Source organism: Bison bison, unplaced genomic scaffold (genome assembly GCF_000754665.1).
Source record: "Bison bison bison isolate TAMUID 2011002044 unplaced genomic scaffold, Bison_UMD1.0 scf7180017864101, whole genome shotgun sequence".
Classification (NCBI taxonomy): Eukaryota; Metazoa; Chordata; class Mammalia; order Artiodactyla; family Bovidae; genus Bison; species Bison bison.
In genome coordinates, this window is record NW_011494673.1 from 1909853 (window position 1) to 1922672 (window position 12820).

General features: G+C 51.7%; 1 protein-coding gene across 1 annotated transcript in view; it reads left to right on the forward strand.

Annotated features, from left to right (window-relative positions):
- The window catches only part of EPAS1 (endothelial PAS domain protein 1), a 92363-nt gene extending 79836 nt beyond the window's left edge, over positions 1 to 12527 (forward strand). Inside the window, exons 9-17 of the mRNA XM_010838631.1 lie at positions 1835 to 1982; positions 2633 to 2847; positions 3896 to 4086; positions 4611 to 4721; positions 6030 to 6520; positions 7479 to 7605; positions 7800 to 7917; positions 8128 to 8301; positions 10310 to 12527. Of these exons, the coding sequence (XP_010836933.1) occupies positions 1835 to 1982; positions 2633 to 2847; positions 3896 to 4086; positions 4611 to 4721; positions 6030 to 6520; positions 7479 to 7605; positions 7800 to 7917; positions 8128 to 8301; positions 10310 to 10461 (1727 nt within the window). The 3' untranslated portion in view covers positions 10462 to 12527. The remainder of the gene's footprint in view (positions 1 to 1834; positions 1983 to 2632; positions 2848 to 3895; positions 4087 to 4610; positions 4722 to 6029; positions 6521 to 7478; positions 7606 to 7799; positions 7918 to 8127; positions 8302 to 10309) is intronic.
- Positions 12528 to 12820: the final 293 nt, after the last annotated feature.

Consider the following 12820-nt stretch of genomic DNA (forward strand, 5'->3'; position numbering starts at 1 on the left):
CACTCAGCTTTCTTCACAGTCCAACTCTCACATCCATACATGACCACTGGAAAAACCATAGCCTTGACTAGACGGACCTTTGTTGGCAAAGTAATGTCTCTGCTTTTGAATATGCTATCTAGGTTGGTCATAACTTCCCTTCCGAGGAGTAAGCGTCTTTTAATTTCATGGCTGCAGTCACCATCTGCAGTGATTTTGAAGCCCAGAAAAATAAAGTCAGCCACTATTTCCACTGTTTCCCCATCTATATGCTGTGAAGTGATGGGACTGGATGCCATGATCTTCGTTTTCTGAATGTTGAGCTTTAAGCCAACTTTTTCACTCTCTTTCACTTTCATCAAGAGGCTCTTTAGTTCCTCTTCACTTTCTGCCATAAGGGTGGTGTCATCTGCATATCTGAGGTTATCGGTATTTCTCCCGGCAATCTTGATTCCAGCTTGTGCTTCCTCCAGCCCAGCGTGTCTCATGATGTACTCTGCATATAAATTAAATAAGCAGGGTGACAAGATACAGCCTTGACGTACTCCTTTTCCTATTTGGAACCAGTCTGTTGTTCCATGTCCAGTTCTGACTCTTGCTACCTGACCTGCATACAGGTTTCTCAAGAGGCAGGTCAGGTGGTCTGGTATGCCCATCTCTTTCAGAATTTTCCACAGTTTATTGTGATCCACATAGTCAAAGGCTTTGGCATAGTCAATAAAGCAGAAACAGATTTTCTGGAACTCTCTTGCTTTTTCCATGATCCAGTGGATGTTGGCAGTTTCATCTCTGGCTCCTCTGCCTTTTCATTACTGTTAATTATTATCAGTACCCCATTTTGCAGATGAAGAAACCAAAACCCAGATTTCCTAATCCTGCTGGCATGTCTCATCTTAGTTCTGTATGATTTGGGGGTTTCTGAGCTGGGATTCAAAAGAATGAATTCCCCAGGAATGAAAGTAAGTGGGCAATTCAGAAAACTATCAGAAATCCTAACATTAGTAAACTTTCATTTGAAGGGACTTGTTGATTCCTTTTTAATGGGAACAGTCAGAGCATTCTAGACTGGGGAAGAAAACCATCTTGGGATGCAGGGTCCATTCTCCAGTGTTTTTATAGAGAAAAGCAAATGTTAAATGAACATTTAGAAAATTCTGGGAGAGGAAAGAAGTCATATGCAGGTAGCCTAGCTGGGCAGCTGGGAGGCCAAGTGCAGAGGACTTACAGGCTTTGAAGAGGCTGTGTGTAGAGGTGGCTGGGGGCCCAGTACTGCCTCAGCCCCCACTGGGAGCCTGGGAGGCTTGTTTATGCCTTTGCTCTGGGTCCCAAACCTTCTGTGGCCCTAAAGGTGGCGGGTCTGACCAATGACTTGAAACAATCAGGATATCTATTTTGTTTTGTTTTAAACTGCCTTTATTCACAGGCAGAGTGTTGATGGTGGGTCTGCTACCAGGGGCTGCCGAGAACAGGCATTCTCCACGCTGCCTGCAGGTTCCCCTCACCTGCAGTGTGGGGCAGAGAAGGCGCTCTTGCACCCTGGGTGCATGCATGGATTTGGCTGGTGCCCCGTGGAGCGGCTTCCTCTCGTTGACCTTGAGGGGAAAGAAGGGCAGGTGTGTTCTTGGTTTCTGCTCACAGCTGAGCCGGTGTGAGCTGACCTGTCAAGGGTTGGCCATGGCCACTCCCTCACAGCCAGCCTAGGGACATCAGCTAACCTCTCTGGACCACCTTCCCCATGTTTAACATGAAGTGTTGGGCAAGACGCTCTCAGCGCCCTTCCAGCTCATCCTTCCACATCTTTTCCCATACACTGCCCTCACCTCCCTGACCTCAGGCCCCGTTTCTCCTCCCCTAGTGTGCACCAAGGGTCAGGTGGTGAGCGGACAGTACCGGATGCTTGCCAAGCACGGGGGCTACGTGTGGCTGGAGACACAAGGGACGGTGATCTACAACCCTCGCAACCTGCAGCCCCAGTGCATCATGTGTGTGAACTACGTCCTGAGGTGAGCGTGCGAGGGCTGGGAGCCGCAAGGCTGGGGGTAGGGTGTTCCTGAGGCTGACAGTGCAGCCCAGGGACACCAGGCTCCTCAGAACCCGGGCACCACATCTTAGAGTCCTTGGCGGTGGGCATCCTGGGGACGATGGGACATTGGGATTTGCCTTTGATGGAGCTTTCCTGCCCCTTGCCTCTCGTCTGTCATCTGTCATGCCTCCACCCTATGTGAGGGAGACAACTAGAACATAGATGAAGCCTAACCTGTTTTCTGAATGAGGATCAAGGGAAGAGAACTGCTCATACTTTTGGGGAGAAGAGGTAACACCCTAGCTATGTAGAACTTGGGAAGACAGCTGGAGAAAGGCAGTGCTGGGGTGAAACAAAGGCAGAAGGCTTCAGGTCTGTGCACACCACACAGTCCATGTACAACATAAAAGCAGCATCCAAGACACATACATACCGTGAAGCGCTCTTGGCATCGCTAGGCTCCAGGACTGCAAACCACCACTGTGCAGTTCTTTACAAAATGCTAACACCCTGTCCATACCCATGGTTTTATCTGAGAGGCTCAGCTGTCAGGGCTGCAGTGTGTCTGGGAGAGCCAAAGGGTTCTGATGGAAAATGTGGAGGGTCTGAAGCTCCCTCTCATCTCAACAGTGAAATTGAGAAGAACGACGTGGTGTTCTCCATGGATCAGACAGAGTCACCATTTAAGCCGCACCTGCTGACCATGAACAGCATCTTTGATAACAGTGGCAAGGTGGCTGTGTCTGAGAAGAGCAACTTCCTATTCACCAAGCTGAAGGAGGAGCCCGAGGAGCTGGCCCAGCTGGCACCTACCGCGGGAGATACCATCATTTCTCTGGATTTCGGTGGGTGCATCTTAGCTAGGCTGAGGCTATCAAACTCTCTTTGGGTGGGAGGATTTCCCTTAAGCAGAGCTGCCGTGTGCCTTCTCTGAGTCTTGCTAATCATCCATTAGTGTGGCCAGACCCTGTGCTGTGCACATACACTCACCATGGCTCAGGACTGCCGTATATCTGATCTCTCAAGGCACTGATCCGGGTGGGGTCTGGTCGATTCTGCATCATGGGCAGTAGGAGTCTGAGAGGAGAGGTCTCAGGGATCTGCTCTGCAGCCATGGGCGTATTTTTGCAGAGTGGGCAGATCTCCACCTTGAAAGACAGATTGTGTGTTGGGGCAAAAGGCTGCTATGTTGAAATAATGTTGGGAAAAATCATCCCAGAAACATGGATGGAGAAACAGATTTGGGCCCAGCAGTAAGTCCTTACATGCACGTCTTTAAACGTTTACCTGTCCCCTGGGGATGCGAGTCCTGGTGGCCCCAGCAGGGTTTCCAGCTCTTGACCCTTGCTGTGTACCTGCGAAGCCCCTTCCTCCCTATGTGGCAACTGACCACCATCACCCCAAGCCTTACTGTGGCCACTCAAGGAATAGCTACACCTCCCTGTACTTGCTCTGAACTAGCTTGGCCTTGCTAGACATGTTCTTGAGAAGCCACAGGGGAATTGTGACTGCAGAGAGTCACAGAGGGCAAACCTGGGCCAAGGAGTCATGCAGCGTCCCAGTTTTGTGGCAATAACAAGGTAACTTGCCCAGTTCTCATAACCTTCTCCTCTGCATTCTAGATTACCCTTCAGGGAAGAGAGGCAACTGATACATTTAATCTCTGAAAGTTAGCGGCTCCAAGAGGGTGTTCCCATTAAACAGAGTCTGTACATTGAAGCAGAGCCTCGGTTGAAGGCCTCTTTAACCCAACTGAGCCTCAGTGCACCAGGGCCTAGCCCAGGTGCACTGCAGACCCTTTTAGGAACTCTTGTGCATCCTTCGGGCTTCCTCTGTCCTGGCAGTGAGCCCGGTGGTTGTGGGTGCTAACCAAGCCAGGCCCTGTCTCCACAGGGACCCCGAACTTTGAGGAGTCCTCAGCCTATGGCAAGGGCATCCTGCCCCCAGGCCAGCAGTGGACCGGAGAGGTGAAGAGCCACGGCACCCACAGTGAGGCCGGGAGCCTGCCCGCCTTCACTGTGCCCCAGGCGGCCGCCCTGGGGAACAGCACCCCCAGTGCCAGCAGCAGCAGCAGCTGCTCCACGGTGAGTCCCCCGCCTTGGGTTGAGGTCATGGAGAGGGTGAGCTCCTTGGCTGCTGCCGGATGGCTGAGTGGACAGGCCAGGCCCCAATGCTGTGCTCCTCTTCCTCGGGTTTCCTGCAGACCCCAAGGGTGGCCATGAGACTTGCCTGCCACATATTAGATGCTTGCTATTGGCACTCCACCCCCATCTACAGAATAAGGTCCTTGGAGACAGGGGCTAAGTCACTCAGAGCTGTGAGCCCTGAGCTCAGTCTCCATGCAGGACAGTAACCATCCTGCTGGGCGCAAAGGGCCTGGCCAGCCATGCCTCTGTCTGGCTTGTTCTTCAAGACAGCCTCATTTTATGGTGAGGAGACTGAGCTCAGAGAGGTTCACATGGCTCATATGGAGTGGCCTCTCTACAAATCCTGTTCCATGGAATGGAGTTGACTCTGGGTTCAGAGATGTATTTCTCCTTCCACCTTGGACTTCTGGGGAAAGCAGTGCCATAGCCTTGACTTGGTCACCTTCCTTCCTGGCCCCTAGCCCAGTAGCCCTGGAGACTATTACACATCTCTAGATGACAATCTGAAGATTGAAGCAATCGAGAAGCTCTTTGCCATGGACACAGAGGTGAAGGACCAGTGTGGCACCCAGGTATGTAGCCATGGAGAAGATTGGGATGGTGCACCAGGCCCACCAGCTGCTGCTGGTGAAGGCTTACGTCCATGCTCTGCAGCCTTGGCCCTTTGTTGCAAAGACTAGTGGGAAAGCTTGGCCAACGCCATGGTCCCTTAACTGGGTGAGAGTGCAGGGAAATGGAGCCTGTGGTCACCTGCTTCTCCCACTTCTGCCCTCTGCTTTACCCGTGTCAAATCCAGCTCTTTTTACCTCTCCATATATTTATATCCTACTAACTTGGATATTTATTAGAGCTCAGAATGCCAAAACTACAACTGAACGTTTCTTTAACGAGCTCTGCATTTAAAAAGCATGTCCAGATGCATAAGACTTTTCTAGGCACAGGGAACAATTCCCTTTACAAACATTTTCATTTTAGGATTCTTTGAAATAACGTATGTTAAACGCATTTTAAAATGACATCTGACAAATTTTTATTACACATAACTTTTCAGAAACATATTACATAAGGCCAAACAGTCTTGTAAAACCTGTGTAAACAGGCTAGGGTGTGGGTGGATGGTAAGTATGTCACAAAACCCAAAGGAAATGTATTAATCCCTATTTGTCTTACTCTGGGTTATTCATCCAAATTTCTGCCTTGCCTCCTCAGTTTGTGTCTTTATTCTGCAATCTTTCCCTACTTCAACCCTGCACTTTCTTCTCTGAACTCTAAGATTTATTCCTTGAAAAGAGAAAGTGGGTAACCGGCTGCTGCTTCTCTTTAACCGTTTCATGTCATTGTAACCATTAATAAGCTACCTCCCCCAGTGAGGGGTGAAATGTTTGTTTTGCTGCATCTGCTTGTGAGAATTCCCTATGGTGCCCATACAGGGAACCTGGGGGCCATCTCTGAGTCCTTGTTGATCTGAATGAAGGTCCCACAGAGAGCACTGGGCCACGGTTACCCTACGAGCTGTCCACAGATACACCCTGGGCACGGGTGGGAGATGAGGACAAAGCTGCCCTTGGCCCCCAGGAGCCATCGTGCTCATCAGAGTAGGCAGGAAGGAAGAGGTGGGGTTGACACCAGTGGGGTGTGTGGAAGAATGACTGAGTGGAAGGAGACGCGCAGGAAGGCTGGTAGCACTTGTCAGAAGACCTTCCACACTTTGAAGACACATCTGTGTTTTCCTCTCTTGGGCCCCCAAGACCTTGGCGCTGCCAGGCTGTGCAGGAGGAATGCCTCGGGCGGGAGCGGGGGTATGAGGGGCTAAGATGAGACAGCGTCCTTGAGGCAGCGCCCACTGCTGAGCTGCTTTGCCCCTGCTCTGTGTCTTCTAGACTGACTTTAACGAGCTGGATTTGGAGACCCTGGCACCTTACATCCCCATGGACGGAGAGGACTTCCAGCTTAGCCCCATCTGCCCTGAGGAGAGCCTCCTGCCGGAGACCCCCCAGTCGGCCCCCCAGCACTGCTTCAGCACCATGTCAAACATCTTCCAGCCACTGGCTCCGATGGCCTCTCACAGCACCTTCCTCCTGGACAAGTATCAGCAGCAGCTGGAAAGCAAGAAGACAGAGCCTGAGCAGCGGCGTGTGTCCTTCGCCTTCTTTGACGGTGGGAGCAGGGTGTCCCTGCTGCAGTGCTGTGGTCAGACCTACACCCCCCTCTCCTCCATGGGGGGCATTTCCAACACCCAGTGGCCCCCTGACCCACCACTACAGCTGGGGCCCACGAAGTGGCCTGGTGAAGACCGGCACGCAGAGGCCGTGGGGGCAGCGCCCCTGGGGCCCCCCCCCGCCACACCCCATCTCGCCATGCTCAAGAAGAGGTCAGTGACGGAGATGCTGGGCTGCTTCAGCTAAGGCTGTGCAGTATTGGGGAGGAGGTACAGACAGGTGCCCACTAGGGGCAGGTATGGGGCTCCAAAAGGCCCCTGGCCCCATCCCCAGTTTCCATCCGACAGAGGTGCGATATGCCGCTTAGCCTTCTCTCAACTCTGAGAGCTTGGGCTTTAGGGGACTCGCCCTAAGATACGTGAGGCCTCGCGTGGGACACGTTTTATCAGAGCTGGAGACCGAGAGAGGCCTGCAGACAGGGAAAGAAGTGGCTTCCTGAACTACCTCCTAGAGTGCTTTTTTATTCAGAGTTCATTATCTGAGCCACAGACCGCCCACACATACAACACGGAGGGACATTTCCTCATTCGAGCGTGGAAGCCGAGTTGAGGAAAGTGAAAAGATGCCCCTGCCTTCCGCCTGACTGGCTGCCGGAGCCCAGCACTGCCCTCCCCGTCCTGCCTCCTCCCAGCATCTGCCAGTATCCGCCACCCCACAAGGCCCTTCCAACCCCTGGGAGCTCCCCTGGCTGTCCCATGGTTGGAACAGACTTCAAGTTCCCAGGGCCCATTGGTTAGGCTTCCCTGAGGCCCTTGCCTTTTACAGGGCATCCTCCCTTGTCCCTGGTGGGGAGCAGTCCAAGCAGAGCAGGGGAGATGGGGCAGAAGCGGCCCTCGAAAGACAGCTGTCACCGAGCTGGGCAGCCACAAACCAGGCCAGGACCAAAGGCCGCTGGGGGCCAGCCCGGCAGATGGGCACGTGTCGGGGGAGGTGCAGACAGCTGAGCCATCAGTGTCCACCAGGCAGAGCGCACTGAGAACAGGGAGAGCTCCAGCCCAGGCCCTCGCCCCCTCCTCCAGGACTCGGCCCTGGGGGAGACTGCCCTCTGGGGAGGACCCTGGGCCCGTGGCGCCCCAGACTCTCTCACGCCCTCTCTCTCTGGCTTGGCAGGTCTGCCAAGGGCTTCGGGCCTCAGGGTCCAGACGTGATGAGCCCAGCCATGATTGCCCTCTCCAACAAGCTGAAGCTGAAGCGACAGCTGGAGTACGAGGAGCAAGCCTTCCAAGACATGAGTGGGGTGAGCCATCTCCTGGGGGCATTGCCACAGGTTCTCCATAGCCCTGGGGAAGGCTGGGTGGGAGCCGGGGCTGAATGTAGAGACCCGGGCTGACAGGGAGGGTCTCTCAGAGCAAGCAGGGCCCGCCTCACCCCAGCGCAGTTTGGGACTGGGTTCTCTGGCCTCTCCCTCTATGTCTGCACTTCCACATGCAGGGGGATCCGCCAGGCAGCAGCACCTCGCATTTGATGTGGAAAAGAATGAAGAGTCTCAGGGGTGGTGGGACCTGCTCTTTGATGCCGGACAAGCTGCCAAATGCAAATGTCCCTAATGGTGAGCACAGTCCTGGTCCGTGGCGGGGTGGGGTGGGGAGAGGGCATTTGCCGGTGGAGCAAGGGGTTTAGCTCCGGGCCCACCCTGGTTCTTCTCTCTCTCACCACCTGAGGGTGACATGGTCAGAAATCTCTGGGCTCCTCCTGTGGAGGAAGAGGGATGCTGGGGGTGTCACAGTCTGTCCCATCAGTCTGACATTGGCCTTTTCAGATGAGTTCATCCAGAATCCCGTGAGGGGTAGGAGCCAGCCCCTGAGACACTTATCACCACCACAGCCTCCGTCTGCCACGAGCCCGGGGGAGCCCACCAAGAGTGGGTTCCCCGCTCAGTGTTACGCCCCCCAGTACCAGGACTACAGCCTACCCGCGGCTCACAAGATGTCAGGTGGGTGCACTCAGGAACAGGCATGCTGTGCCAGGGCCTGGGCGTTGTGGGAGGGTGGGAGCCAGGGGATGGAGAAGGTGGCAAATCTCAGCACAAGGATGAACTTGCTCATGCAAGGCAGCTGCCTTGAGAGGGGTGAGCCCTCCTCTCCCCAGGGGACCACAGCAGAGACTGGAAGTCCACCTGTCCACAGGGCTGTAGAAGGAGCCCTCCGGTGACTAGGTGACACCCAGGGCTATACCCTGTAAGAGCCCCAGAGCCTATGCCTTTTGCTCAGTTCTTCGTGTTACTGTAATGCCTGATGCAGTGACCTACTGGGGCATCACGCTGAGATGAGGACGCACTGCTGGGAGGACAGGCACACTTGCCCTCGGAGGGGATCTTGCTTTCTAGGAGGACTGGCCACCCAATGCCTGCCTCTTACCCACCTTAGTCTATCAGCATCCTATGTAATATGTTATCACAAAAAGGTTGCTATGTAAACAGGAATGTAATTCATACTTTGGGTGAAACATACCAAACTCCTGCCCCAAAAGAGGGTCATTTCCTCAGCACTATGGTTTGAGACAGACTGCTGTTCAGTGCTTCAGAGTCTAGGCTTTAGAGTCACAAGATAGTCCTGGGCTTACATTTCAGCTTTGCTCCTTACCTATCTTAGGTTGGAGTAGTAGCCTGCACATTTAATTTAGAGGCCTGCATGCAAAGTGTGGGCTTCCCTGCTGGCTCTGTGGGTAAAGAATCCACCTGCTAATGCAGGAGACTCAGGTTGGATCCCTGGGTCAGGAAGATCCCCTGAAAAAAGGAATATCAAACTATTCCAGTATTCTTGCCTGGGAAATCCCATGGACAGAGGAGCCTGGTGGGCTACAGTCCATGGGTTGGCAAGGACTCACCATGCCCACACCTGTGCAAAGTGTATATGTTCATGTATATGTTTGCATGAAGTGGTAGTCAGCGTTATTATCCCTGCTGTGAACCTAGGAAACTCATTCTTTTCAGGGGAAAATAATTTTTTTTTAAATTTAGGTCGGTTCTGAGGGTGAGTAAAAGAAGAGGGGATTAGAAAAGGATGATGAGCAAGTACCCCTTTCTACTGTGGGGCTGCAGCCAGCCATGAAACACACCCAGTCCACAGGAGAGCAAGGATGAGTGGGGGAGGCAGGCATGGACCCTAGGAAGTGGCTGAGATGAGGACTGAAGGAAGAGAGGGCCCGGGGGCTGAGATGTTTCACGTAAGTCAGGAAGGGAAGCAGGGATTCACATCACTGGGGCCAGTGAAGGGCTTCTGGGTCTGCCTCCAGGCACCCAGGCCCTCTCTTCCCTGGAGGTTTGAGGTGGGAGGTGGGCTGGGAATGTCCCCTTATCTTCCTTCTCAGCAGGAGAGGAGCAGCCAAGGGTGGGGATCCTGAAACTGAAGTCAGGCCTTTGAAGGACCTGTGTGTGTGTGTGTGCACGTATGTATGTACGTGCCCATGTGCCTGTGGCACATGTGTATGAGTGCATGTAGATGTGCGTGCAAGTGTGTGCAGACACCAGCTGGTTCAGAATTCCATTTCTCTGCTCGGCCTTCCCTCCAGCTGCCAGTGCACGGGAGGCAGGCTCAGTCAGCAACTCCGAGCCTTGCCCAGGCACTGGCTCATGCCTCCACCTCCCAGGCCAGGAAGCCTTCGTGGGGACTCCTTCCACCGCCCCCCCCACCCTCTGAGCCCTTCCCCGTCCTATCTGCATTGTGCACTCTGTCCCTGCCTTGGGTCTCAGCCCCTCACCTGATGAGAGAGGCAGACGGGCTATCTGCTGGGTCCCTGCTCCGAGCACGGGGTAGGTGACTAGGGAAAGACAACACTGAAGAGTGAAATGAGGGCTGCCCCACTGTGCCCCGGAGTCAGGAAAACTGGAAGCGCCTCCTGCTCTGTGAACCCGCTGCGTCCCTGCTAGCCTTTTAGGGAACAGACCCTCCCCACACGATTGATGCAGGGCTTTTAAACGACAGCACTCTCTCTCTGTTCAGGCATGGCAAGCCGGCTGCTCGGACCCTCGTTTGAGCCCTACCTGCTGCCAGAACTGACCAGATATGACTGTGAGGTGAACGTGCCTGTTCCGGGAACCTCCACGCTCCTCCAAGGAGGGGATCTCCTCCGAGCCCTGGACCAGGCCACCTGAGCCAGGGCCGCCCGCCAACAGGCACCCTTCCCACGCCGTCCCACCAGCTTCACGTTCTCCGTCTGTTTTTTGCAACTAGGTATTTCTAACACCACCACACTTTTTACAAGATATACTCACCTGGCAAACTTGTCCAGGTCACCGAGTAGTGGCCTTTTTCTGAAGATGCTCACTTTATTATCCATATTTTTAAAATATAATTGTTTTACCTATGTTTTGCTCTGTCAATGGAAATGTTCTTAAATTTTATAAGATTTTTCTTTCCCCAAATCCTAATTTATAATATTCATGGGTCTCTCTCACACACAAACAATATTCATATTAACAAGTTTGGTGTATGTGTGTTCTCCTTTCGGGAAAGCTTTGGCTTCATTTAACTAAAACTAGATTTTGTTGTTGTTGCCAAAGAGAAACAAAATAATCTTGCTTTCTAAGCTTGATTTTTGGCCTCTCTCAGCCCTTTCTTTTTTAAAACTAATCACTGTATTGTAAATGTCCTTTTTTTTTTTTTTTTAAGCCAACTCTCTGCTCTAATTTTGATATGACTTTTGGGGGTAAAAAAAGAAATGAAATGTGAAGGGTAAACTCCATTGTGTGTGGTTATCTATGAAAGTTGCACAGTACGGCTTTTCTTAAACTGGTGTTTTTCCCCTACATTTGGTGGATTTTTTTTTAATTATTATTCAAAAGCATAACTGAGTTTTTTAAGAAAAAAATTTATATCTGGGTTAAGTGTTTATCATATATATGGGTACTTTGTAATATCAGAAACGGAAATGGAATCCTGCTCACAAAATCACTTTAAAATCTTTTTTAAGCTGTTTGATCTTCTTTTTCCTGATGTTGCTGACACTGCAGAATTGTACAGAACTCCCACGGGCCTGTACTAACCTTGCTCAAGGTCTCTCGCTGTTGGCTTTTTGCTTTCGGGATATGCCATAGGCGTGACAAATAATCCAGAAAGTGGAATCATTAAGTGGGAGCATTGCGAGCTGTCTTCTCCTTGTGTTCTATATGTATTTTGTATGTATGTATGTATGTATTATTATTACTGCCAAGAGGGTCTGATGGCACGTCAGGGGTCGGGGTGGGACGATCTAAGGGAGGGGAAGTGCTTTAACTCTTTTTAAGATTTTGTTGCCAGCCCTTCAAGTGCACTGAGCTATGTGACTCTAATGGTCTTTCATGTGGCACATTTGGATACTTCCAGAACTACCATGTGGTGGTTTAGATGGGAATTCACGATACGGTGCAGATTCAGAAACAGTACAGTGATCCAGTGCACGTCCCGCTCACCACCTTGGAGCCCATGGAGTTGAACCGGGGGTGGGGTGAAGGTGTAGAAAGGGGGCCCTTGGTCCTGACCAGCCTCATCCTCATGCCCCTTCCCAATGGGGCCAGGCCCTCAGATCACCCTGCAATGTCAAGGTGCAGCAAGCAGACCTCCGGGGATGGCCCCTGGGCCTCCTTGAGGTCTGTCTGTTCCCAGAAGTGACGTATAGAGGTAGGAGGCACTGCAAACAGTCTCCTAAAAGTGCCTTGTAACTCCCCAGTAAGAGGGACAGTATCACTTGTTTTCAGAATACTAGCCACATGGAACTCTTCCATCATGGGTACAACGACCAAGTTTCTAGAAACACACAAAGCAAAACACAGCAAACCGAGAATCTGGTAAGCCTGGATGAACTTACTGCCCAAAACAAAACAAAATTTAAGTTTCACAAGAAAAAATTACCTAGTCACTGTGTCGCCCAAATTGTCCTTTAGCACCGCAGCCTGCCTCACGCACAGTGGGCGGCACAACCTGAAGGGCTACTGACGTGTAAGCGCTGGTGTTTGATTTTCTGTTTGCCTCAGCATTAAGGGCATTTTACCCTTGCAGTTTTACTAAAACACTCTGAAAAAATATTCCAAGCTTCATATTAACCTTATCTATCAACATAATGATTTCGTGAACATTATTATTTTGTCAAATTCCTACTGACAATGTTATTACTATATGGGAGCTTAACTTTATAAGGAAATGTATTTTGACACTGATATCTTATTAAAGTATTCTGATCCTACCACTGCTGGTGGCTCTTGTTTTTGGTGGATTGATCATGGGCTGCACCATTATAAAGTCAACTATTGAGTAGTTTACAGAAAATGAACACGGGCACTGATCTTTGGGAGACAACTGACAGGAAGCTGGATGAAGGAAAAGAGGCTATTATTAAACCTTTCCCACTGTCTAAGGCCAGGAAGCCATGCCACACCATCCATATTTCTGCAGGTGGTGTTCTCTCTGCCACAGGCCCCTTTCTCTGTATTCTAGGAGGGCACCAAGAAAAGAAGTCATGGTCCCTGCCTTCAGAAA